General features: G+C 42.4%; 3 protein-coding genes across 6 annotated transcripts in view; 2 read left to right on the top strand and 1 right to left on the bottom strand.

Annotated features, from left to right (window-relative positions):
* Window positions 1-1,491: 1,491 nt before the first annotated feature.
* Window positions 1,492-3,459, top strand: tac3a (tachykinin precursor 3a). Of its 2 annotated transcripts, none has more exons than XM_028583987.1 (7): window positions 1,492-1,586; window positions 1,962-2,077; window positions 2,166-2,262; window positions 2,493-2,522; window positions 2,622-2,675; window positions 2,808-2,874; window positions 3,202-3,459. In XM_028583987.1, exons 2-7 carry the CDS (start codon window positions 1,976-1,978, stop codon window positions 3,218-3,220), a joined length of 369 nt encoding a protein of 122 aa, XP_028439788.1. In that variant the 5' UTR covers window positions 1,492-1,586; window positions 1,962-1,975; the 3' UTR covers window positions 3,221-3,459. The 2 variants fall into 2 exon arrangements, with proteins under 2 accessions (XP_028439788.1, XP_028439787.1); XM_028583986.1 differs by having other exon boundaries at window positions 2,163-2,262.
* Window positions 3,460-4,083: 624 nt separating this feature from the next.
* Window positions 4,084-17,343, bottom strand: c1galt1la (core 1 synthase, glycoprotein-N-acetylgalactosamine 3-beta-galactosyltransferase 1, like a). Of its 2 annotated transcripts, XM_028583590.1 has the most exons (4): window positions 17,108-17,343; window positions 14,880-15,134; window positions 8,291-8,955; window positions 4,084-4,811 (listed from the first exon to the last, which is right to left on the bottom strand). In XM_028583590.1, the coding sequence occupies exons 2-4, from the start codon at window positions 15,121-15,123 to the stop codon at window positions 4,461-4,463; spliced, it is 1,260 nt and encodes a 419-aa protein (XP_028439391.1). In that variant the 5' UTR covers window positions 15,124-15,134; window positions 17,108-17,343; the 3' UTR covers window positions 4,084-4,460. The 2 variants fall into 2 exon arrangements, with proteins under 2 accessions (XP_028439391.1, XP_028439393.1); XM_028583592.1 differs by lacking the exons at window positions 14,880-15,134; window positions 17,108-17,343 and adding an exon at window positions 14,045-14,076.
* An 846-nt stretch (window positions 17,344-18,189) lies between these two features.
* The window catches only part of b4galnt1a (beta-1,4-N-acetyl-galactosaminyl transferase 1a), a 19,032-nt gene continuing 11,854 nt past the window's right edge, over window positions 18,190-25,367 (top strand). Inside the window, exons 1-9 of one of the 2 annotated variants that reach the window (XM_028584133.1) lie at window positions 18,190-18,327; window positions 18,968-19,179; window positions 19,274-19,456; window positions 20,024-20,130; window positions 20,284-20,321; window positions 20,436-20,616; window positions 24,845-24,892; window positions 24,992-25,179; window positions 25,287-25,367. The exon at window positions 25,287-25,367 is cut by the window's right edge and continues 60 nt beyond it. In XM_028584133.1, coding sequence (XP_028439934.1) covers window positions 18,968-19,179; window positions 19,274-19,456; window positions 20,024-20,130; window positions 20,284-20,321; window positions 20,436-20,616; window positions 24,845-24,892; window positions 24,992-25,179; window positions 25,287-25,367 — 1,038 coding nt within the window. In that variant the 5' untranslated portion in view covers window positions 18,190-18,327. Of the gene's footprint in view, window positions 18,328-18,967; window positions 19,180-19,273; window positions 19,457-20,023; window positions 20,131-20,283; window positions 20,322-20,435; window positions 20,617-24,799; window positions 24,893-24,991; window positions 25,180-25,286 lie in introns of both variants that reach the window. The other variant, XM_028584132.1, reaches the window with a different exon arrangement.

Raw genomic sequence — 25,367 nt, 5'->3', positions numbered from 1 at the left:
TTAGATCTCCCATCCCGAACTCCTGTGCTGCTGCAATCCCCACAATACAGGAACAGGACAAATATGGAAATGGGAAGTCATAACTAAAACATAGCAGTGTTAACCTTTTGTAAAATGCACTATTTAGATTCTTGCCTGACGCTTTGTTGTCATAACCTCTTCTATCAGCCCTCAGTCTCCAGAGACCACAGCCATTGATACCTTTTACAGCTATGATCTCAAACTTTGCTTTGCTGAAATATTCATGCTTCGTTGCATTCTGAATTTGTTCAAACACAAATTGCAAGAAAAATGATAGGTTTGGAATGAGCATTAAATTGGAGTTGTTTTCAGCGGCTAATTATAAAAATACCTTTTTCATGATACACATAAATATCTTTTCAGGATTTATATGAATATGAAATGTTATTCTCCTAGCCTATGTTTATTTTATAAGAAATGATACAGTGTCTACAACGCCAGAGCAACTAAATCATGCAGTGCTGCTTGGAGGTAAATGTATAAAAACAAAAACGTCACACAGTCAGTGCTTATACAAGACAGACATTTCATCTCACCACCTGTCAGAGCCGTTTAAGAGAGAATTTAGCAGCCATGAAAAGAATTCTAAGTGACCCTCTGTTACTTGTGTCAATGCTGGCATGATGATGATGTGTCTTTCCAGATCAACACGGTGGGATTTTAGTTATGACAACTCAGCCTGTCTGTCTGTACTGATAATATTCGCTTCTTGATGTGTGTTCTTAGCTCATATTGAAGTGTTTAAAAATACACCACATATTAAGTTGTGCTCTTGAGCATTGTTAAACTATATATTTCAAGTAGTATTTAAATTCATATAGTATTGTGTGAAATGAACAAGTCATTCTATTAACTAACCAAAACCCACCCACATGGATGGACAAAAATGTTTGTTTTCATTTCACATTTTCTGTATGAATAGGTATTGGGCAGTCAATTACAAACACACAGCTGTGTAGCCTAGCTAGTCACATATATCGTCATCTTCTCTAGTGACATGCAGAGGCAGCTGCTGTCTATATAATGACTTCCTAAAAAGATTAGTGTCTTGACAGTGATGTCCACATTCGCTCCTAGAGGAGAATTTGAGGATGGTGGCAAAGAGGTGGATAAATGAGACTGCTGCACTTTAAACATACAAGTTCAGTTTTATCTCCAACAATATGATCAGCTGCAATTAAACTGTGTTATGTTTATTTGTTCTCTTCTTACACAGTATGTTCATGGATGGGCTTCAGTTCACAAATCGTTGTCCTTGTGACGTTGCCTACATGTTATGTGTGCGTGCGTGTTTGATGGGGAGGCAATAGCTCTCAACAGCATCATGACCATCAATGAGTATTCTACGTAGCCTTCAGCACAACGTAATAGAATACTCCTCCTACGCTCCAGTTGCTGATTGGCGTTACGCAGGTACCCAGCTATTATTTATTAGCCCAAAGCTTGGACGTCTCATTTATCCTGACCGGATCTCACTGCAGGATCTATCTGTTCCAACTTTACTCTGCACCAGTGCGCACGCAGCTGACTGACTTTGAACAAACTATCTGCTCGAAAGAAAACAGGTAAAGAAAAAAGATTACTTTCAAATGTTTAAAGTCAAATGTTAACATATTTATTCTATTTTCAACAGATGCCTTTTTCTGTCATGAAAAAGTGGAACTTTTGGGAAGGAAACAAAAGGGGACTGCGTGACATTACTGTCGTCATGGTTATTTTTCTGTATTGGATGACATATCCAAGAGAAACCGCATTTACTATTTAGATTCATAAAAAAAAAAAAAAAAAACGTTTCATGAACTATATTTTTGTAAATCTGACAGCGCGCGCTTTTACGCACCAATTACGCAGCGGGGTATGCGCAACAAATAGTTCCTCATATTCAGCGATAGTTTTGCCTATAAGGAAACAACACGATAACTGTAATTCTTTTCGCACAGGCGGTGCTGAGAAAATGAGGAGAGGCTTGCTGATGGTGACTCTGTTCCTTATCATGAAACTTCAATACAGCCAGTCCAGATGCGAGGAGCCCGGATCGCGCACATCAACTTCAGATGTAGGTTTCCTGTCGCGTATGCTGATTTACAGACCATTTTAAACAGAAAATGTTAAACTGAACTTTTTGCTTCTCATAATTGCAGCAGACCACAGGCTTGGACAACCTCAAGCGGAACATTCTGAAGAGGTATAGCGATTTGGATTATGACAGCTTTGTGGGTCTGATGGGGAGAAGAAATGCTGGTGAGTCTCCCACTGATTACATTCATAAGTTTATAGTAATAATAATACTATTGTTAATGATAATAAAGTGAAAAGACATAAAAATGGCAATATGTGTTGTAAATGGTGTCCCTTTCTGAGATTTTGTAATTTATGTATGATCATTTGATCTGGAATTTATTTTCTCATATGCTCACTTCTAATTTCACAAAGACTTTTTTTTCCTTTTAAATTTCCTTTTATTTTATCAGATGCCAACGCTGTACAGGCACCACAAAAAAGTAAGACCTTTGTGAGTTAGTAATAATATAAAATGTTTTCTTTCTTTAAATTATTTCATGAAACACAAAATTGAATGATTCTCATTCTTCTTTTTTTAGGGGAAATGAATGACATTTTTGTTGGTCTTATGGGAAGGAGAAACTCAGAGCCTGGTGAGTGTGGCACTTCACAAGTGTCAAATATCCGCAATAACCCTGTTGGCGTTTGTTTCAAGGTTTTCTCTGGTGTAGATCATGCAGATAATATATCTACATGGGACTATATTGTAATGTCTGCCCTCACAGATAATGGTCCCTGGAGGAGAGAGTATCCAGAGAGGAAAGGCATTTTTCTCAACAAGTGCAGGCTGAGGTGAGTGCCTCTTCTTTTTCTCTCCGTAGATGGAACATGAAACATCTCCACTTGGAAAAATAAAGTTAACACTTAACCTGGCTAATAAAAGTATAAAACAATATGGAACAGAGGTTTTGAAGATGTATGCTGATCAAACTTTAAAGTCAAAAGCACTGCTGACTCAAATTACTTCTTTTTTTTAATATATTTCCTCTGTATGCTTTCCATTTGTCTAAAAAGTAAATCTCTAGTTTACCTTATTTTTGTGGTGTATTAAATAATTTATTTTGCACATTTTAAATGCATGAGGGTAGGAATAATACTTATATATGTGTTTTGTTGCAGGTTTCTTCAGGGGCTGTAGACATTCTTAAGCAACTCTCTAATCTGGCAACAATGAAGAAGATCACAGAGAATACAACCAATTAACTAACTGTCTGATGAAAACAACAAAATGGCGTGATTCATACTGTAGACCTGCCAGCTGGCTTATCAAAGTGACAATAAACTACTTAGATTGCATTTGTTGTATCTGAAGACAAAACATGATTAGTAGTAACAGCCAATACATTCTATTCCTTTTATCATGTTATACTTTTTTCTTCAAAAGCTCAAAATAAAAATTATTTTGTATACATCATTTATTAATTCAAAATGTCAGTGCATTTTCCTGCAGCTTTTCTTAAGTGATTCTTCCAGCTTGTCTCCAGTGTAGAAAGTAATGTTCAATCACACCTGCTGCAATGTTTATTGTTGGGTTATATAAAATGACTGGACAAGAGGGATTTATTGGATTTTTTTATACCACTGTTTATCAGAAGCTACAGTGTTCTCAGAAAGACGTACAGCCGGTTTCAAGTACACACTTTTCAGAGCATCTTATATCACTTATAGATAAAAAGAAAGAATTTTAACAGCACAGTTGTTGCTTTTCCTACTGAAACACTGGCTGTAGATTAGTAGTCTGCTAACTTATCAAAAAGGGTTCAAAAGGAAATCAAAACAGAAAAATGCAAACACACATTAAGGTAATGTTATTTTTGTAATTTTAAATGTTGCATGTTGTTTCTGAAAGCCAAAAAAAAAAAACATATTTTAAATTATTTAAATTTAACTTCAGAAAAGTAAAGCCAGAACATCAGATACACACACACACACACACACGCACGCACGCACGCAAGCGCGCGCACACACACACACACACACACACACACACACACACACACACACACACACACACACACACACACACACACACACACACACACACAACTGCTGTATTATTGGCTCAGATCAGGGTGTAAAATACATCAAAATAATATTCTATGTGTCTCTTCCTGCATCACCCCAAGCACATAACTGTAACTGTGTAGCGTCATAAATACATAAATTAAAATGCTGATCATGTTGAACGTAATTAAACCAAAGGTTTATGTTGGTTAAAAATAGCCAAGCCATACGTAGCTGCCACTACAAAATCACATTCAAATTTTAATCACTCTCACCGTGGGTGTTTATAGTGACATACTGGCTGGAATTATACTGCGATCGGATCAAGGAAGACCTCTCAGAAGAAAATATTAGTTGACATACGGCGCAGGGAATCAGAGGTGCCTGCCTTGAGCGACTGTAGTCTTGTTCTCAGTGGCGTGAGAGATTAGATTGTCTTTCTTCCTTTTCTCTTGCTCTGTCCCTGATTTAGTTTGGTTTACACTAGCAAGGAAGGCTGACGTTGTGTGACTCCTTCCATCTGTCACCTCCTGAACCCCTTTATGTCCCGCAGTCCCGGCTGTCTGTGAGAGTGGGCCATGGCTCAGACCCAGACGTAAGGAGGGTCGGTAGCGTGGCCTGTATCCGTACGCTCTCAGGTGATAGGTGTAGTACTCCAGTGTGTACATCAGCTCTGCTTCTACATAATGGAAAGATACTGCCAGGTCAGAGCAGCACTGCGGACCCTGGGGAAGAATAACACACGCAAATATACATGTTAACAGCACAAAGTGTTGCACAAACACATACATGTAAAGATACCAAAAGTTAGAACAAAGATTTAAAAAACATATATTATATATAATACATATAACAGAACGCACTTGAAATACTGTACATGAGGCATTTCAGCATTTATAATTATGAGACATATAAACAAGCAAAACCAATTGTCAAAAAGTGTCAGTCTCTATCATCCATCAAACTGCAATCATATTTCACAGATTTTACTGTGACGTCCCTTTTCAGCACAAAAGAGAAATTGACTACTAATTACACAACGTTCTGTGAAAATTCTGTAAACTACTCAGTTTCTTCCAACAACTTTATCTAATAAATAAATAGAAAAAAAAGTACTTGTGATGTCAGGGATGTATTTAAGTACGAACATTTTGTATGCAAACAGGATTATGAGTAAATATGGTCTCCATTTTGTGAACTACTAACAATTCTATCTATCTATCTATTCTTGTATAAAAATCCGACATGCAGCACCTCTCATGTGTTTGCAGTGACATTGGGGGCTTAAAACACCATTGAGCTTTGCATTTTCCATTACAATCTGTTTAAAGGGGTGATAGAATGCAAAACCGATTTTACCCTGTCATAGTTGAATAACGACAGTTCGGTGGGTAAATAGGACATACATAGAAGCTCAAAATCCCATTGACACCCCTTTTGAAATTGCTGCTGAAAACGGGCGAATCTCAACAAAGCTAGAAGCTTACGTAAGCATCTCAGGACCTGTACCTTTGTCACGCCCATGGGTGTATTAAGAGAACGGTCACGCCCCAACATTTACATAGGCTACACAACTGACCTGAGATCAGGTAGTCTTCTGAATATGGGTCAGGCAGATCTCTGCTATTCCATTACAAAATTCACTTCTGAAACTTTTTTATGCGAGAAATCAACCATGTAAAAGCTCAAATATGGGCCGTTTTACGAAAATTGATGGCTAATTGCAAATTTTGTCCCACTGTGTGTCTGAGTTCCCTCCCCTCTTCCTGCTAAATGGCCGGCCGGTGAGTGACTGGGAGCGCGGTCAGCGAGCTTGGTACGCCCGCAATCTCTTACCACAGGTTCCAGTTAATCTTATAATGGATATTAAGGCATGGATACCCAATCTGAGGCTGACGGGTCCCGACGGTACCCGACGGTACCCGACGGTACCCGACGGGCCGGGCCGGGTTCGGACAGATATTTAGAAATTATGGTCTGGGTCGGGTCAGGCTCGGTCACATCAGCGCGATAAGGCAAGCTTATTAACGTGCGCTTGTTGCCCCGTGTGCGCTGATGCACTCATCTGTTGACATTTCCGAAAACCTTCCTACAGTTGCTTAAAGGAACGCCGACTTATTGGGAATTTAGCCTATTCACTGTAACCCCCAGAGTTACACAAGTCGATACATACCCTTCTCATCTCTGTGTGTGCTGTAATGCTGTCTGACGGCTCCAGCGGCATCAGGCCAGCACAGAACATGCAGGTGAATGGTTCCAGCAACCTAGTGCTCTGAATAAGTGACAAAATAACGCCAATATGTTCCTATTTACATGTTGTGATTTATAGAGTCACAGCGTGTACAAAAAACAACGTAACATGAGACACAGCCGTCTTCTAACAGTAAACAAACCGGGAACTATATTCTCAGGCGGAAGAATATAGTACTTGGGTGGAGTGATATGCTCGCAGCAAGCCTGTCTGAGAATATAGTTCCCAGTTTGTTTACTGTTAGAAGATGGCTGTGTCTCATGTTACGTTGTTTTTTGTACACGCTGTGACTCTACAAATCACAACATGTAAATAGGAACATGTTGGAGTTATTTTGTCCCTTTTGTCACAATTTGGAGCAGTAGGCTAGTTGGAACCAGTTACCTGCAGGATCTGTGCTGGGCTAAGCTAATGCTGGAAGCGTCAGACAGTGTTACAGCACGCACGGAGATGAGAAGGGTATGTATCGACTTGTCTTACTCTGGGGGTTATGGTGAATAAGCTAAATTCCCAATAAGTCGGCGTGTTCCTTTAACAAAAGCGGGCTTTCCACACAAACAAAAGTAGCCTACATGTGTCATTAGTATGAGGAAAAAAAGATTTTAACTGTGTCGGGCTCGGACACAAATTTCTTAATACCTGTCGGGCTCGGGCCGGGTTCGGTCAGGCTGAGGTGAGTGCCCGATACAGACTCTAATGGATATGTGTGTTGAGTTATTTAAACAAACAATCGGGGAACTAAACGCCTCTTGTCCGCGAGTCTCATTGATAGAGCCGTGGTGAGCTGGAGTCCATCTCTAAACATTCAACATGGTGTTGTCTCCCTCTTTGTTATAACCACCTGAGCCAGGTCATGACACATAGCAGAAGCATGACCATGTACAATATGTAGCCTAACTTTGACTCGAGATAAAGTAAACTAATTTTTGAATTTTTCTTTTTAGCACAGAGCTATAACCTATCAAGATTCAGTTACAACCAAATTGTTATTGGTGGGAACAAGTCTTGGTTTTGGTCTTTTTGTTAATGATCACAATAAGAAGAATATAGAATATCACCAGCCTTATCGTTAACTGTCTGACAGTTATGAAACCATACATTTCCATTTGTACAATCTGATAAAAAAACACTCATTCTATGCAGGAGTCAGGTACGGCATTCAAATGTGCCAGATAATCACATTTATTTATTTAGTTATTATCTCTCTGAAGAGTCATTTATAGCAACACCTACATATTGTTAAATTAATCAAAAGAAAATAAACAGTAATATGCACACTACTCACTTTCAGTTAGAGAAAAAATCCCTACTCTACATTTCAAAATAAAAGAAGAATTATATCACTTGAAGTGCAGATGTACACTAATGATATTGGTACACCCCCTCAATAGCATGTCTTTCTAACCCAACTTGCCCCTTTCTTTTTTTCTCTTTCTTTGTTTAAAGATTCTTTGTTTGGCATTTTAGGCCTTTATTTTTGACAGGACAGCATTGACATGAAAGGGGAGAGATAATGGAAATGACATGCAGCAAAGAGCCGCAGGTCGGAATCGAATCTACGGCCACTGTGTCAAGGACTGAGCCTCTGTATATGGGTGCACACTCTACCAGGTGAGCTACCCAGGCACCCTGACTTGCCCCTTTCTAATAAGCTTACAGTGATTCACTCCACAGGATATCTCGCTTATCACAGAGCTATCTGTAAACTAAATTGTGCTTTAATGGTGCCATTTTAGGCATTTTTGGACAGCTATATAGACAAGAAATATGGTGAGAGAGGGTGGTATGACATGCAGCAAAGATTACTGACTAGAATCAAATTGGGAATGTTGGGGTTATATGGTATGCGTAAGCATTTTAAGCACAGGTATGATTTGTATTTCTTATACCAACTCATACTATAGTACCATTTCACAGCACTATAACACAAATAAAACATGAGTGGTGACTTGCCTCAACAATTGGGTAGTAGCAATAGCTCCAGTACCAGAAGCTCTTGGAGAACTTGCCAGTTAGATGGTGCTCTGGTACAAACGGGTGGAAAGTTTCACGATGCAAAGTATCTCTGGAGTCCCCCGCCAGAACGCCCATCTTCTCCAAACACTGCCCCAGTGCCAAGTCCTCTACAGGTGTGGTGTGTGAGCAAACTTTGGTCTGAAAACCTTCCACAAATCTCTTGAGGGCCTCTTTGCTTAGAACATAGCCTGCCCCTCCGCTCATGTAGCCTTGCTTGGTGTAAGGCTTGAAGCGTTTGCCGAAGTAGATGGGCTCTTCAGGGGTGTGGTTGGACAGAATCCAGCGCAGGTTGTCCACCACCACATATGTGTCATCATCTGCTTTTAAGAACCAATCGGCTTCACTTGCATGGTGCTCGTAGACGTAATGGAAGGCTCGAATGGTCTTCCAGTAGAGCTGGTCACGGCCCTCCTTGGTGCCCAGGCCCACAGTGGGGAAGTCTAGGTCCTCTTCAGAGCTCATGAACACCACCACATTGCAGTGGCGACTCCAGGTGGCCCTGACATGGCGGGCCCTACTCTGCAGGTTATACGGCCCCGTCATCACCCAACATAGAACACGTACCTTCTGGTACAACACATCTGCAACCCGACTGTCTTCATCTAGAGGGAAACGGCAAACAATACAACACATATCACAACACATGTTAACTGGTGTGCAGTGGAGCAATTGGATGTGTAGTTATATCAGGAATGCCCCACTACCCTGGCACTCCACACATGAGCATGACTTCTCCATATCTAATCAGTTTACTCCACATTCCTTCTGTGTTTTTTTACTCTCCTTTCAATGCATTTTCTTACATTAACGACCTTTGAGTAAGAACTAAGATAACCTTGGACAAAGTTCACCCAGTAGTTCCTACAAGTCTAAGGGCCCTATCTTGCACTCAGCGCAATTGCCTTTGTACAGCGACGCATGTATCATTCCTATTTTGCATCCGACGCACAGCAGACTTTTCCCTCCACAGACGCACGTCGGTAAATTAGGGAATGCATTTGCGCTCCCGGGGGTGGTTCAGCGAAAAGAGGAGGCGTGTTCCAGCGCAAACGTTACCTGGTGCTATTTTGCAGCTTCAGAAAACAATTCTGCCACTGACCAGGAAAAACCTGGTCTAAAGTCAGTGGCACTAGTCTAAAGTCAGTAGCGTGTTATTCAGATGCTATTTTAGGGGCGCATGCTTGGCCATAATGTAGCGTGTGCACAACGTGCATACACTTCTCTCATCTAAACGGACGCAGCAGTTCAAATTTTTGCAAACCATACATAATTACAAAGAGAAATATTACTGAAAATGCACTTCAGGTGTTTGGATAGATCAGGAGGCACTTTACAGTACAGTCCTCAAAAAGTCGCAGCATTCTTTGTGGCTTGTTGTGTTTTACATAACATTTCCATGAATCATGGATGTGTTTATGACATAAATGAGGAAATATTAGAGGAATTAAGGAGACGTGATGTTGAACTACGGTGGGATTGGACACTCTGGCGGAATCTGGTGCGGGTGGACGGAGATGGTGTCGGGGGAGGATGAAGGGGCACAACAGGTGCAGGTGGTGCGTTTGGAGGCCCACGCTCCATGGCTGTAGCAATCCTCTCCAGACTTGAGGAGATGCGCCCGAGAGGCCGCAGCAACATCGCCACCCGGCCAAGATGGGCATTTATTACTTTGCCGCATCTCGGACAGCTCCCGCTGGCGTGCACCAGGCAAATCCGCCGTCATAATAGCAATCCGCCATGGAACAAGCGCACCTGCTCTTAAAGGGAATGTGAGATGACGCTCTGATTGGTGATTTTCACGTTACGCACAAACCACACCTAGCTACTTCAGACCAACCCATTTAAGATTTGCGTTGGGCGCAAGACTCATTTATCCCGGCGGTATAATAGCAACAGCGCCTGAGATCCGCCCACAAAGCTAGGCCTACTTGCGTTTTGTGTTTCATACTTGCGTTTCAGATCGTTAAAATAGGGCCCTAAATGTCTCAAAGAAAGTAATCTAAGACAGTTAAATCTTAAGTTAAAGAGTAAGGGTGGACAGTATCAGTCAGTTTTTTTTTTTATTTTGGGCTCCGTGTTCATCCATCTGTTACCAAGACTACTTCCAAATCCATCAAAGCATCCATGCCAAATATTATACACCCATTTCTAAGACATCTGTCTTAGAAATGGCTATATATATATATATATATATAAATTATATAAACTAAATAAACTCTTTTTTAACCCATACATGAAATAATTTTTTCTGTAGTATAAAGGACCAGTGCAAAAGAGGGTAAAGCACAGGGCCAATTCTAGGATCTGACCTTTGGGGGTGCTCAGCCCCTAATGAGCAGTTGATAGCAGTTAAGCTAGGGAGGGGTCTGTTTTTTTATTTTTTTAAAACCCTTAAATCATGACTTCTGGTGAGTTTTGGGGAAAGAAATAGACAGATTGAGACATACAAGTATGACAAACTATCAACAGTTTCAAGGCATCTGCTGTGAAAAAGGATGGCAACTACAAAGCATGATTATTGCAGCACATACAGTACCTTGAACTGGTAAAATAAGCCTTAACATATTTATCATATTTTTTTTGCTGTTAATTTTCAATTTTTTCATTTACATCATTGATAGAAACTGATATGGTTATACAGCTAAATAATGAATAATCTAATGTAATAACACCTCTGAACCAGATGGGGAAAATCTCTTTTTCTTAAGAGCCTGGGCCTGATAATAAAAGCATTTACTCTAATACAACTACATTATATGATAAGTAAGACATCAATAAATCCAGACCAACTTTAATGATGAGCCACAAAACAAAATTATGCAATACAGGAAATAAATCAGAGGCCAATGAATAATATGTATCATATGTATATATCAATGGAAGTCAAATATCACAATAAGCAATAAACGAATAATGAATGAATACAACCTAAATTCAGTTGTATAATAAACATACAGCACCTATTCATTCTGAAATCCAATGTTACTAAAACCTTCTGGCTTAAAGTGCATGGTCATTTTCAGGTTGAGCTCTCTGTTTTAGCTACAGAGTGAGACATCTCACTTCTATTCCATCTTTGTTGGGAGTCACAAATGTGCAGTACTTAGGTAAGGACAGTCAGAAGCAGAGTATGAGGGCGTGCCACACTAGCAGCTAGGCGAGCATTACAACGTATGTTACAAAGTGACGTGAACATATCAGCATCCAGAAAGATGTGCACACTGAGCACGTCTTCAACAACACAAGCTTCTCTCTTGCGCCTCAGATAGTTTTTGGCAACTATCACTTCCTCTGACTTAAGGTCAATATGGTAGTGAAGTGCCAGTGCTGACAAATGTCAGGCTGCATGCCTGAATTCCATTCAGCAATTCTTCATTGACATCAGAAAATCTCCATTCGCTTTGTCTTACTCCTTTCTCAGGAGATGACAATGCTATCTGGTTTGTCTCACACAAGGCCATAACTCTGGCGTGAAGATCTGCAGCAGTGCCATCACTGCGCTTCTCCTTAAGGGAGTCAGTCACTGCATTTTTATATGTCACTGCTTGGGCAAGATCAATGGTTTCCTTCTGCAGGTACCTATGTAAACATGCTGTTACAGACAGCAGATCTTGGAAAACAAACACTGAGGAGATTTTGCAGAGTTTTGCCTTCAATCCTACAGACATAGGTGTTTCGATGGTAGAGAGACACTGAACAATGGCAGGGAAGTAGTTCAGTATGGCATTCACTGAACGAAACTGGCATGCCCAATGTGTGTTGGACAACTGGACAAGTTCAGAGAGTTGCAATCCTAATTTTCTTTGAGTATCTAAAAACTTGTGGTGATTCACAAGCGAAGCACTAAAGAAAGAATAGACACTTTCCAGTATGCCATGGCCTCAGAAACCGCTTTGCATGTGTAACATAAGACCAGATTCAACTCATGAGCATAGCAATGCACATATATTGCTTCAGGGTGCTTCTTTTGAAAATGGGCTTGCACACCCCCTACTGCCCCACTCATGACAGCTGCCCCGACGTAGGTCTGTGCCACACATATCAAGTCTTCAACACCTTTTGCTACCAACTGCCCCTCAATTGCAGTAGTTATTGATGCAGCATCAAAATTGACCATCTCTGTAAGGGCCAGGAATCTTTCCCTCACAGTACCCTCTGAAACAGACCTCACAGAGTGCCAACTGTTGTTTTTCCATCCCTGGCCTCATCAGCCATAATGGCATACATCTTTGACTCCCTCATCTCACTTACAATAGCTGCTGTTACCTCCAGTGAGCAGCACTCTATCATTTCATTCTGACTTGTAGATGAGAGGTAGGTGCTGTTTGCTGGAGGGGTATATGTTGGCAAGAAAGGTTCAAACTCTTTCAGGAGTGCCATGCACTCCAAGAAATTGCCTTTGTTGTTGCTTTCAAGCAATTCTCTGGCCCAATCCCAAAGTCCGGACTCACAGACTCACGGACTTTGGTGCGCGTTCTCGCGAAATTCGTAAGGGCTTAGGGTTGTCCCAATGTCGAATTTCAAAGGGCGTGAGGGTTTGAGTACACACTTACCGAGCCCTTTCCGTGAGTCTGCATCGATGCAGACTTCACCAAAGGGAATTACCCACAGTTCAAAGCGCTGTGACGTTTACCGCGGAGACCGTATGGAAATCCGGAAATTACAAAGGTAAACAACAGCATGACACACGGCCACGGAACAGACCAACCTGTTTTCCAGCTTGTAAAACAAGAGCTTGAAATAATGTGGAATCACGCAGCCGTCTCCTGTGCCTTGGCCGTGTGGAAAGCAACAAACTTAAAATGAAAATTCCCAAACCGACAAGTGTCAGCAACATCTTTTTTATTAAACGTCGCCAAGGTAACATGTGATCTCGTGTGAAGTGCTGTCCCAATCCCATTTTACCTATTTGAGCCCATGTGGCCTCACACACTCACTCACTTAGCACCTTAGATCAATTAAGTCTGTGAGTCTTTAGTCCTTAGTCCTCAGGGCTCACTTTGGGATTGGGCCATTGTGACCTTTTAATGGGACACTCCGTTTCCCCAGCATACAGATCACTGCCACAACACGTTTCAAGTACTCCCTTCGTTCACTTATGTCAGAGGAACTTGCATTCTCTATTTGCTCCACAACATTGCCCTTTGACAGACAGGCCTTATAGCTCTGCCAGCAAACTACACTGTCTTTGTGCGATTGTGCAGTTTCATGCTTTTGAAACAAGCCCAGTGCCTTTCTCCAATTCTTTACACCACCACTCACAAATACTTCCGGTTTTAAATTTTTGCCAAACACCCTACAAGCAAAGCAGAATGCAGCATTCCTCCTAGAGGCGTATTCCAGCCATTTAAAAACAGTTAAACCAGTTAAACCAGAAAGGCTCTCATTTGTAAGCCAAACTGATCCTGTGGGTACTTTATCTGTTTAGGACCAGTGTCCTTGTCCCCTAAATCAAAAGACATATCAGCAGACACTGACACTTCGGCTTGCTGGCTCTCATGCTGCTCGTTCTTCTCAAGTTCTTCTCGCTCTCCTTGTATAGTACAATAGGCAAGAAAAAAAAAAAACTTAAAGAGGGAAGAAAACTAGTCCTCCATGAAATGCATGTAAATATAATGTGAATGGAGTATTTTATTATTGAGTTAAACAGTTAAGTGTTTTTGCCCGTACAATATATGTCCACTTTCTCACCTGGTTCTTCCAGGTCCCTCTCTTTGTCCTCTCTCTCTCCATCCTGCTCTCTCTCTCCATCCTCCTCTCACCTTGTTCATCTTGCTCTCTCTGCCCTTCTCCCTCTCTATTCGCCTCACTCCTTTGTGCTGTCAACCAGAAGGCAAATGTAATCAACTAATCAATAGAGAATGTATAATGTAGGCTACCAAAGGTTATAAATTCACCTATTTATAACATATGTGAATATGGGGTTGCTGTTCAGTGCAGTGGGATAATGTTAAAGGCTTATCTTATACTTTCTCACCTGAAACTGGCTGTTTTCTTAAAAAAAGAAATGTGTCTGTAGGGAGGTAACAGCAGCATAGGCGGCGGCGCTAGGCTATTTTTAGCAGTGCTCAAGCTGTTACAGCAGGCTATTAAATTGCCATCATTGTGATCAGGGAATCACAGATTGGTTCCACAAATATTACACCTTTAGCCTACTTCAACTGGTTTATTTGATTAGATTTAATTTTCACTCCATTAGCCATACCTTTTCAGTGGTTGAAGGTAGCCATACTCTGACGACGGTTCCCCAAAGTTATCTGCGTAGACTGAACAGTTGACTGAGGTGCCCACCAATCAGAGGCATAGCCTACTAATTCAGGGAATCGCAGATAGACTGTTGACTTTAGGCTACAACTGAGCTGAGCCTGTCGTCATTTATGCTATTCCATTGTTAAAATCAGGTTTGCAATAGTAATAAGGTTTGAGCAATAAACAATTTCACAAAATCACAATGATAAGGACTTTATTTTTTCAGGGGTGCTGAGATGATATTAAAAATAGCCTAGCACCGCCTATGGTAAAGCACCTGCATGGTGAGGATGGAGCAGGTTGATGAGAGCAGCTCCCTCCTTCCTCCAGCTGATTGTTCTCTCCGACACCGCTGTGGCTCTTTCCTGAGCCTCTGACAGCACGGGGTAGCTGCTCTCAAACCACACCTGGTGCAGGAAGAAGTAGATGCTGCAGGCCCCCACCAAGAAGCCCAGGGAGAAGGCCCATCTGGAGCTGGAGCCCTTCATGGTGAGACCGTCCCCAGCACCGTAATGTCCCATTTACAGCATGTCTACATGGGAACACAACACACCAGGATTGATTTGATGGACTGACAAACCTGACATGTGTCTCTTCAAGTAACTTCAATATTATTTTGCAAATCATTGTGTCAGAAAAGGCAATACACTTGAATGGTATTTACAACGCAAGACAGGTTTGTGATGTGTGCATTAAAAATAAAAAGATATGATGTGGTTTGAGTACACTCTGATAGCTTTATATCATATTGGATGCACTTTTCAGACCCAGACTACAACACATTTTAAGTATTGCCCCCTGGAGCCTAATCTCCACATTCACAGGGATGTTGCCTTAAAACAAACTTTAAAAAGGTGTGTGTTATTACAATACATTTGGACAGGGAAATCTAAAACCACAGACAACTGTCTGTCTAAGCTGGAAAAGCATCTCACTTAAGAGTTATTAGAGTCTGTACACAGACACTGAAGTATTGACTGACTGTGAACATGTAGCATTTTTGTTTCCAATCTAAATTATTTTAACTTGAATGTAGAACCTACAGTAAATCAGAAACCGGCTCCAGTAGAATGGTGCTGTCACAGTGATTTGTCCCCCTTATAACATACAATATCATATTTAAGGCAGACTGATTTAAGTAGATACATTTTAAATAAGCTATAATATAAGTGTCAGTAGTCATTTTGGCATGAGGACTTGAAAAGTCCTTTGTGAACATGGACTTTACACAGGGTAGATTCCATGTCCCTTATTTGGAAGCCGTGCAGCTGAAAGGGTTGCAAACTCCCCCAAACAGCTGACAAATTCATGTGACACATCAGAGGAAAGGACAGCCCTCTAAAACACATTTGCTCGTTTTCTCTCCCCTCCCATGATATCCTTGGGTCTCTTCAGTGCTTCCTCGGTGGTAGGAACTACCTACCGTCGGCTTGGTGTGTCAGGGCCTTTAGTAAGAGAGGCAAGTGGAGGAGTCGGGAATGCAATTTAAGAGTCAGGAAATGCAGCTACAGTGTCAGTGTGTCACTGCCACATGTTATCTGTTGTCTCACGGATGAGGTTAAAGACCCCAAACCTGATACAGATGTTAACGATTAGCATGTGAAGAGTTGTTTTGGACAAAAATTTTAGTCTCCACATATCATGTTTCCTTTCATTATCCTGATGATAGATAAAAGAGGGGATGATTCAGTCCCCCTAATTGAAACATTACAATACCATTGTCCTCACCAGGTCTGAAGCCCTGGAAGTTTTGACTTTAGCCCCAGATGTAATTTTAGTTTAAGTATAGGTGCGCAATAATATTGCTACATTTTGTTTGAAGGTTACTTCTCCAACAAAAGACGCAAAAGAGGAGGGAAGAGTACATTATGCCTACATGTGTACTGACTCAGTCAGCAGAGATAATGAGAAAAGTTGTTCTACAGGAGAATAAATAGTTAAACCAATACATATTGCCTAAGAGCCTTACTGCATTATATACAATTATAGTTATATATTTTTAATTGTCACCTATGTTTCCCAGCATAGCCGAAAAGGTAGAATTAGGTGCATCAAATTCACCAGAATGCAGGAAATTAAGTGTTTAATGCTCAAAATGTCCCCACAAATGGAAACAAAACATTTGCCTTTGGGTTGCCGGGCCAGCTAAGCCAACTGTAAGTGCCATCTAACTAACATCCACAAACTGGGCTGCTGAAAGGAACATACACGGTTATCAACAAACTGGGCAAGCCAAAAGGCGTCTTTGTAATATGCTCTGTGTGCATTGTTCAGTTTATTTAATGGGTCCGGGCTATGCCCTGAACCTCTTAAGTCCTAGAAACGCCACTGGTTTATATACCAAAAACACATGACTGCTGCGACAGCGAATTAGAGGCGTGTGGAATCCAGATGTTTGACTATAAATCTGCTGAAATGTTGTCATCATTATACAGCAGCTGTGTGTATATTTCCAGTAAGCACACTTATGTCTAAGATCTACACCTATGTGTGTGTGTTATTTACCTTTGCTGGGACATCAGCGAATTGTGGGCACGATCTGCTTGCAACCCCTAAAGCAGCGAAATATTTCCTGTTTCTGAAAAAAAGGCACCAGCCTGATACACCTGTCAGTCATATAGTCGCATGCTGGTCACATTCATCTGATGTATTGTTTTTGATTCAAGTCGTCCCTGTTTTGCATCGCCAAATGAGATGATTAGAGAGGAAAGCCACTGCGCAGTTTTACATTCTTCTGAAAATACAGCCTCTCATTGGCTGGCTGCCGGTGACGTGTTGAGGAAGCCGCATTTCAAGTCCAGAAATGCATTAATGGCAATTAACTGATTTTTACTACATGTAGCCTATCTATTATTGTTGTATATATATATTTAAGATGCTGAGATACAGAGCGAAACAACTTTATTTATAATAGTAATAAAACTGTTGATTTGTTAATCTTGTCCACTAGGTGTCACCCTAGTTTTATGTATATGGTTCACCCTAACAAAGCCTACCAAATGAATGCAACCTATACACTTACACATCCACACTCACTCCTACAGTTATATAGACTTTACATGCATGCACATCAGGAGGCGTAAGGCAATCATACACTGCAGACTTAATTTGAAGCATCTGCTCTGTCTGAGCTGCTGTATGGCACTAAGCAAACACAAAGCATCAATCAGCCAAGTATGCACTCAAGGTGTAGCCTACACACACAAGGGATTTAACTCAAAGGTTAAAGGTTTTAACTTACTACAAAGCACAGATCCAAGAACAATTTACAGGCAGATAGAAATAGACTTGAGATAAAACAATAAAGGTGAACAAACATAGGAAAAGATAAACATTGAACTATTATATAGGCTAAACGTAGATTAAAACAGCTACTCTTCATTAAAAAAAGTGCATCCTAAGTGTAGGCCTATCTGCATTGGAGGTTTCACAATCCACATCACTTTGAGTTGCATATGGCTCTTGACATTCAAACTAGTTGTGATAGCACAAAATAATGCGTGGTAGTTTGACAGTTGAGTCTGTTGTGTCATGCTGCCAATGAAAATCACTTGGTTGGCCCAGAGTGACAATGAGAAGCAGGGGAGTGGCTCCGAGCGAGCCGCCGCCCGCCGCAGCTCGCCAGACGCAGAACCCGGAACCTGCATGAGCACAGCTGGCATACGTCAGTTTCTCAAATTTGATTTGAAGGCGCAGGAATAATTTATCCCACAGAAACAACAACAGTAAGAAATATGTCCACCTCTCTTCTTTCTGTGTTTTTGTCTACTGGCTACTATGAAAATACATGTTGGGACTGTTTTCCATATCGCGTTGAAATAGGCTGGTTAATTCGCTTTTTTTATTATGCTCTATCAGTGCCTATACTTCATTCCCATCCCCCACCATAGATCTGTACTGCCAAGACCTGCTGCGGCACTATTTGAATGTGAAAATCCAAGCGTTGTGGTTAACAGAAAGAAATATCTGCCAAAATACTTTGTAAGCCACCTGTCCAAGTATACATTTCTGCGGTTGTCAAAAGATTAAGTTAAAATTCCAGTGTCAGAATTTCAAATTTTATAGTTCAGTGATGTTTAAGGTCTAATATTGTATTAGCTAACTAATATCTAGCTAACTTGGAACGAGCCTCGTTGCCTCAGCAGTTTTAAGGACTTGTTGCTTTGACAACATCTCCAGATAAATTTTAAGCCAGCTTTGAAGAACTGAAAAACCCAGGCTAATGTCAAAATTTCCCACAGTCCAATCAAAGTAAATTATTCCCACGTGAAACACAGGACCTCTGTCTTTCACTTGCCCCCCTTTGTTTTCCTTATTCTACTGTACATGCATACCATTTTGACATCCTTTTAATCTTCATTCTAGATGCGTGCCAACTATAAGAAGTTTGTGGGACTGATTTTGGTCAGTGGACTACTGCTGGGCCTGTTTTATGCTTGGAGCCCTGGAACCAGCTCAGGAGTTGACATAAGGCCAAGACAGGAAGGTCTAATAAAGGAACTCATCGAAGGGAAAATTCGAGACCCCTTCAGTGGCAATCGTGACATTGCCTACCATATAAAGGATGATGTGGCATGGTGTGTTAATCAGTCCGCAAGTTTAAATTCTGTTTTGAATTTTTATTTGTTTCCATATTAACTGACTCAGTGCCATTTTATTTTTCTCACACAGTCATTTGGCTCGAAATACATGTGTTTGTCTGGGTGATGAAGGGGCCTTTCAACTGCCATTCTCCAATCTGCTGTTCCCACGCGTGTGGGCCCACAATATTGATCTTGCATTCTTAGAGTCCCATCCTGACCCCGAGGGCCTGAAGCGTCACAGAGCTGAGGAGTACAGCAACTTTCAGAAGAGGTAAAATTCAACTGATGACCCATATGACTATCGGTGAACACACCCTTGTCTACTCATATCTCAGAAGTATATATATATGTGTGTGTGTGTGTGTGTGTGTGTGTCTCTCTCTCTCTCTCTATATATATATATATATATATATATATATATATGTGTATGTATATATATATATATATGTGTATGTATATATATATATATATGTATATATGTATGTATGTATATATATATATGTGTATGTATGTATATATATATATATATATATATATATATATATATATATATATATATGTGTGTATATACACACACTTTTGGCAAGGTCTGAATCTGCAGCTAGAGGCTGCCTGAACGCAGTGGGGAGAAGGACTCACCTTGCAGTCTGTTTTTGTTTGGGGAGAGTGGGGATTTTTCAGCATCAAGACATAATCTTTCAAAAGCGAAGCATCTACAGCTCATTATCAGACACTTGATTGTTATTAGCCTGCCATTGTCTTTGCACTCACCGCAGCCAAACGGCATCCCTCCTTGTCTGCTGCTTGTATTATTTAATAATATGTTCTGTATGTAAAGGACCTACAATCCTGCAGATGTGCCTTTTGTAGCTGAGGCAAACAGTCCTCTTCAGTATCCTACCCAGGGTGTGGAGGTGCGACCCCTCAAAACGATCATCATTCCTGGTAACCGCATATCTAAACATAAACCACACATGATATCAATGCTCGAACATTATGTCGTTACCTGGGTGCAATTGCTAATGAAGTCTGTTAGTTTAAATGCTTCACCATCATCCCATCTTGATAGCCTCAGTAGTATTGGCTTACTTTCCATAGGTTTGGGTCTTAAAGAAGAAACAAGATCAAACCATATGGTAACTTCTTCATTTTGTGCTTTTCTCATTTCGACGAACCTACTTTTTTCTGTCTAAATGATAAACTTTTTTGTATATTTTTTTCACCAAAACCACCATGCAATGGTGTAACAGGTATATTTGACAGCATCACTGGGGACTTTTGATGTTGCTGCTACAGTGGATGGGGTCTCTGTTAAAGGAGGGGGAGAGAAGCACATGATACTATCTAGTCCTCTACTCTCCACTCTGAACAAGCAGCTGCAGTTTGTCACCTACACAAACACTGTTTTCCATCCCAAGACAGCAGATACAGGTAAAGTTATCATGTGGATACTGTCTTGATACTTAAAGTAGAATGTCATGTTTACCTATTCAACCTTACAGAGTTTAATCTGAATCATACCTGCAAACTAGTCCGACTTTCCGGCGAAAATCCGCGTTTTGAATGGGAAAATGTCATCCACGTGAATCGTTTAGATCTGACGTTTTTATTGGGTGGGGTGGGGGGGGGGGTGTCAGCGAATTGTGTTGTTAGCCTACAATGTTAGTTCAATGTGAAGGATTTTGGCAAGGCTATCTCCTCCACTGCATTAGTATTGTTATCTGATTTTTTTTGTATATCTTGTCGTAAGATATGAGCGAAATGAAAACGAACATGTAATGAAACAAGACCCATTGGTGTCTGGTTTAACGTTAATGAGTAGGGTTGGTTACCGAGACCCGATGGACGTTAGAGGCAACTGAAACATCAGCGCATGTCACGCTAGTTAACACTACACTTGGCAGCAGGTAACGTTAGCCTACCGTTAGCTAACAGCTGGATTAAACACGGTTAAAATGCTAACCGCTAAACGGTGTAAAAGTTTGTCTGTATTTCACTGTAGAGAATTCCAACAACAGTCTGTAGCTGCCGTTGTCGTGCTGCATTCAAAGTAATTGTAAAATACCATTTTCCCATCCAGTGGTTGTTTTTGTCGTTTAACAGGAATTTACTGGTGAAATAAGTTATTGTTATAAGTTATTGTTATTACATTTTTAATAAATCATTTCATTTTGACCCTGTGGCCTTAGCAATGAACAAGCTGTTCTTTCAAAACATTACCTAAAGAACTGACAAAGACTGCAGTGCATAAGCAATTACAGCTTGGCATGACAGTTCTATTTCGTATAGGCTTTGCCCTCTAAGGCTACCTTATTGGGTTTATCCCTTCGCACATGCGCAGTCGTGAAGATTTTTTTTCCCGCCCTTGCGTACAGTACAGGCTTCAACTACATCCGCAGATACTGTATATATACAGAGCGGACCCGTTGTCTCCCACTTTTTCTTCAAGCTAGCGGTATGAAGACAAGCTCGACTTCCAGCGGTGTTCGCCTCTCCCCCAACTGCCGGACCGGCTATATCCTGCCGCCGGACCTCCATCCCCGCTGCGAGACCTGCCTCGCCGCCGCTCACGCCGGCCTGGCCTTCACCCCCTACGCCTCCTGCCTGTTCTGCGCCCTCCTCCCATCTAAAGAGTTTAACCGGCAGGCGGAAGCTTTTCTGGTTTGTCAGGCTAGCGGGGAAGGGGATGGCCGCTGGGCAGACAGACAGGAATCCATCAACACCCTGTATCCGCTGGAGGGAGGCTTTTTCGGCGAGCACGAGTCCGATGGCTCGATTCCCTCGGATAACACTTCCATCACCGGCTGTCCCTCCTCCCCCTTGAGAGGACTGGACCTCAAAACAGGGATCGATGCCCTCCCATTGCGGCTCTCCCCATCTCAGAAACGGCCGGGGGCACCGTTTCGGAGGCCTCAGGTGGCTCCACCCTCCACCGCTAAGGCTCTTTTCTTGGATCTGCCGGAGATCATCAAAAAGGCGTCAGACCAGAGAGGCATAGCGCTCCTGGCTGAGCTTCCAACCCCCGCTCGTGGCCTCTTGAGCAGGGATGTTTACGCTCAGGAGCCGCCCTCCTCACGGACTCCGCTCTGGCCGCGCTCCACAGAACTTCAGCCGTTCATGGAGGAGGCTCTCTCCCAGCCCGGGAAACTTCCGTCTCTCGCTACGCCCCGTTCACTCAGGTTCAAGGCGACACAGAAGCGGGCTTCCCTTCGGTCCCCCCCTGGAGAAGAGCCTGCTTCCGAAGGCCACCGGAAGCCCACGCCTCCTTCCCCCAAGGATCAGGTATGTTCTCAGGTCACTGACCAGTCGCACCAGTGTGCGGCCCATGGTCTCGCGGCACAGAACAATATAGCCTTGCTAGCCTCTCCCGGCGGTGGCAACGTTGGGGCGCGGGGAACGTCTGTCCCTCTACAGTTGAGTGCTGGAGACACAACGGCCCTTTTAAGGGCACTTCCACCCATCTAAAGAGTCGTTTCCTCTCAACCAAGCAGCCCTTGTTCCCACTGAACAATGCGCTGACAACATGACAGTCGTTCCCCACACAAGCGGTGCTGCTCAGTCATTCTTCTCCGCCCAGCTATGCCAGCGGGATGAGAATGACAGTGACCCGGTGGCCGCTCCCGCCCCACACGGCGGTGACTGGCTGCCGCCCTTTCAACAGAGCCCTACCATGGGCTGGGCGACACGATCACACGTCTCGCTCAGCGGCGGAATGGGCTCTGCGCTCCTTGCTGGCCATGTCTGTAAACAACACACAAACATGCGCACGCCCGCTTTTGGAGCATATATATATATATATATATATATATCCACATTACTAATTATTATTTATCAAAAATCTCATTGTGTAAATATTTTGTGAAAGCACCAATAGTCAACACTAAAATATTGTTGCGGTATCGATATCGAGGTATTTGGTCAAAAATATCATATTTGATTTTTCTCCATATTGCCCAGCTCTACTGATAACACGGAGCTACACACTCCAGTTTGCCTCCTCCCACCTCGCTTTGCGGGTGTGTTGGAGACAATCGTGTCATCTCAGGCAGAGTCAGATGCCATGACGTCAGAACTAGAGGAGCTACTGTCAAAAGGGGCGATTTCCCACGTTCCTCCAGGGGAGGAGAACGAGGGACTCCAAAAAAGACAGGCAGGTTGCGAGAACGAGGGACTCTAAAAAAGACGTAGACGCCTTCTCCCACCAACCCTGGCCCAGAACCCTCATATGCGCTTTTCCCCCAGTCCCTCTTATCCCTCGCCTCTTGGAACACATCCAGGAAGAGAATCTGTCAGTCATCTTAGTGGCACCGGAGCGCACAAGCGCATTCTGGTTCCCGACTCTGGTTCAGCTGCTGGCGGGTCCTCCCTGGCAACTGCCGTGGCGCGAGGACGCTCTATCACAGCTGGACAGCGTGATATTTCACCCCCCAATGATAACCCAGCATCTGTGGGGCTGGCTGCTGAGCGGGAACGCATGCAGAAATTAGGCTTGCCTTCTGCCGTGGTGCGCACTATCCAGAACGCAAGAGCCCCTTCCACTACAGCGTGTTATGCGGGGCGTGGTCTGCTTTCCAGCTCTGGTGCACGGAGAAGGAAGCGGACCCCATATTGTGTCCCCTGCGATTCTAACAAATTCTTTTCAGTCGAGGGTTTTTTCCCCCCGCCTCATGACAATGACGCAGAGTAGGTTTTCCACCGGTTATGCCCGGTGCGCGCGTTACCGCAGTACGTTTTACGCATGGCGGACATAAGGCAGACACAGTAGCTCTTTTGTACACTATAGGTAACACTCCCAAGGAGCGGCCCTTTCAAAACAGCATCTGTCTCACTGGCTGTGCGAGGCTATCACCCAGGCCTATAACACGGAGGGGGCGGAGCCCCCCCAGGGGGTCCGGGCACATTCTACGAGGGCACTGTCGGCATCAGCAGCTCTGTTCAAGGGCATGACAGTAGCCGACATCTGCACAGCGGCATCCTGGGCATCATGTACAACTCTCACTATCATGCACTCCTACACTCATGGCTTGGGCTTTGCAGCCAGCTAGGTCAAGTCATTACCATGGCAGGCTCTTTTACCAGAATAACTTATCTGAATAGCTTATCTGATGCAGTCTCCTGCTAGTGCATGAAAGAAAAAAGAAAAGAAAGTCTATGTTCTGCCTGTGGACTCTGTCGTAGGTGGCATTGACTACATCAGCTTTGCCCTAACCCAATAGCGTAGCCTTGGAGGGCAAAGCCTATACGAAATAGAATGATAGTTACGTATTGTAACTCCAGATTCTATGAGTATAGGTGCAGCCCTCTAAGGCTACGCTTCGGGCCACCTGCTCCTGTTACATTAGCTGAAGAAAAAGCTGATGTTGGGAGATAAACAACGGGTCCGCTCTGTATATATACAGTACCTGCGGACGTAGTTGAAGCCCGTACTGTATGCAAGGGCGGGAAAGAAAATCTTCACGACTGCGCATGCGCGAAGGGATAAACCCAATAGCGTAGCCTTAGAGGGCTGCGCCTATACTCATAGAATCTGGAGTTACAATTCGTCACTATCGTTATGTTAACAATGATAGACATATGCACTGCTTCATCTCTTTATCACAATTTTATTCTGCAGTTCAGTTTGCAACTGAAGGTCACAAGTCATTTTTCTCCATTAAAGTTGGACATGGAACCATACCTAAACTTTACAACTCTGGATATCAAAGAGGTTCGTGAGCAGTTATAAGCACTTTTGTTACAAAGTGTTTGAATACCACATCGGAATGTTTTAGTTGTTTATGTGTTGGTTTTTTTTGTTTCTACTTAGAGTACAATATTAGTGCACTTGTTACCATCGCCACCAAGACCTTTCTACGCTATGACAAACTCAAAGATCTCATTGACAGCATACGGCAATATTATCCCACCGTTACAATAGTGATAGCTGATGATAATGAACACCCTCAGCCAGTGCCCGGGCCTAACATTGATCATTACATCATGCCATTTGGAAAGGTAAATAAGTGTTATGTCTCTATGAAGTATCATGCATTGTGATTATTAACCAGCACAGTTTATAAATGTATGTGTTGATCAACCTTAATCTACTGTACTGTATATAGGGTTGGTTTGCAGGAAGAAACCTGGCAGTGTCTCAAGTGACCACCAAGTATGTGCTCTGGGTGGATGACGATTTCATCTTC

Source organism: Perca flavescens, chromosome 7 (genome assembly GCF_004354835.1).
Source record: "Perca flavescens isolate YP-PL-M2 chromosome 7, PFLA_1.0, whole genome shotgun sequence".
Lineage (NCBI taxonomy): Eukaryota > Metazoa > Chordata > Actinopteri > Perciformes > Percidae > Perca > Perca flavescens.
The sequence above is the reverse complement of the archived record's forward strand: the minus strand, read 5'-3'. Positions and strand labels throughout refer to the sequence as shown.

Excerpts from the sequence above, each read along its gene's own strand:
- tac3a (XM_028583986.1), top strand. The coding sequence starts at position 1,976 with ATGAGGAGAGGCTTGCTGATGGTGACTCTGTTCCTTATCATGAAACTT. Across the intron at positions 2,078-2,162 it reads CGCGCACATCAACTTCAGAT|CAGACCACAGGCTTGGACAA; the intron begins GTAGGTTTCCTG and ends TCATAATTGCAG. Across the intron at positions 2,263-2,492 it reads GATGGGGAGAAGAAATGCTG|ATGCCAACGCTGTACAGGCA; the intron begins GTGAGTCTCCCA and ends TTATTTTATCAG.
- c1galt1la (XM_028583590.1), bottom strand. The coding sequence starts at position 15,123 with ATGGGACATTACGGTGCTGGGGACGGTCTCACCATGAAGGGCTCCAGC. Across the intron at positions 8,956-14,879 it reads GCTCCATCCTCACCATGCAG|ATGAAGACAGTCGGGTTGCA; the intron begins GTGCTTTACCAT and ends GTTTCCCTCTAG. Across the intron at positions 4,812-8,290 it reads GCTACTACCCAATTGTTGAG|GGTCCGCAGTGCTGCTCTGA; the intron begins GCAAGTCACCAC and ends ATTCTTCCCCAG.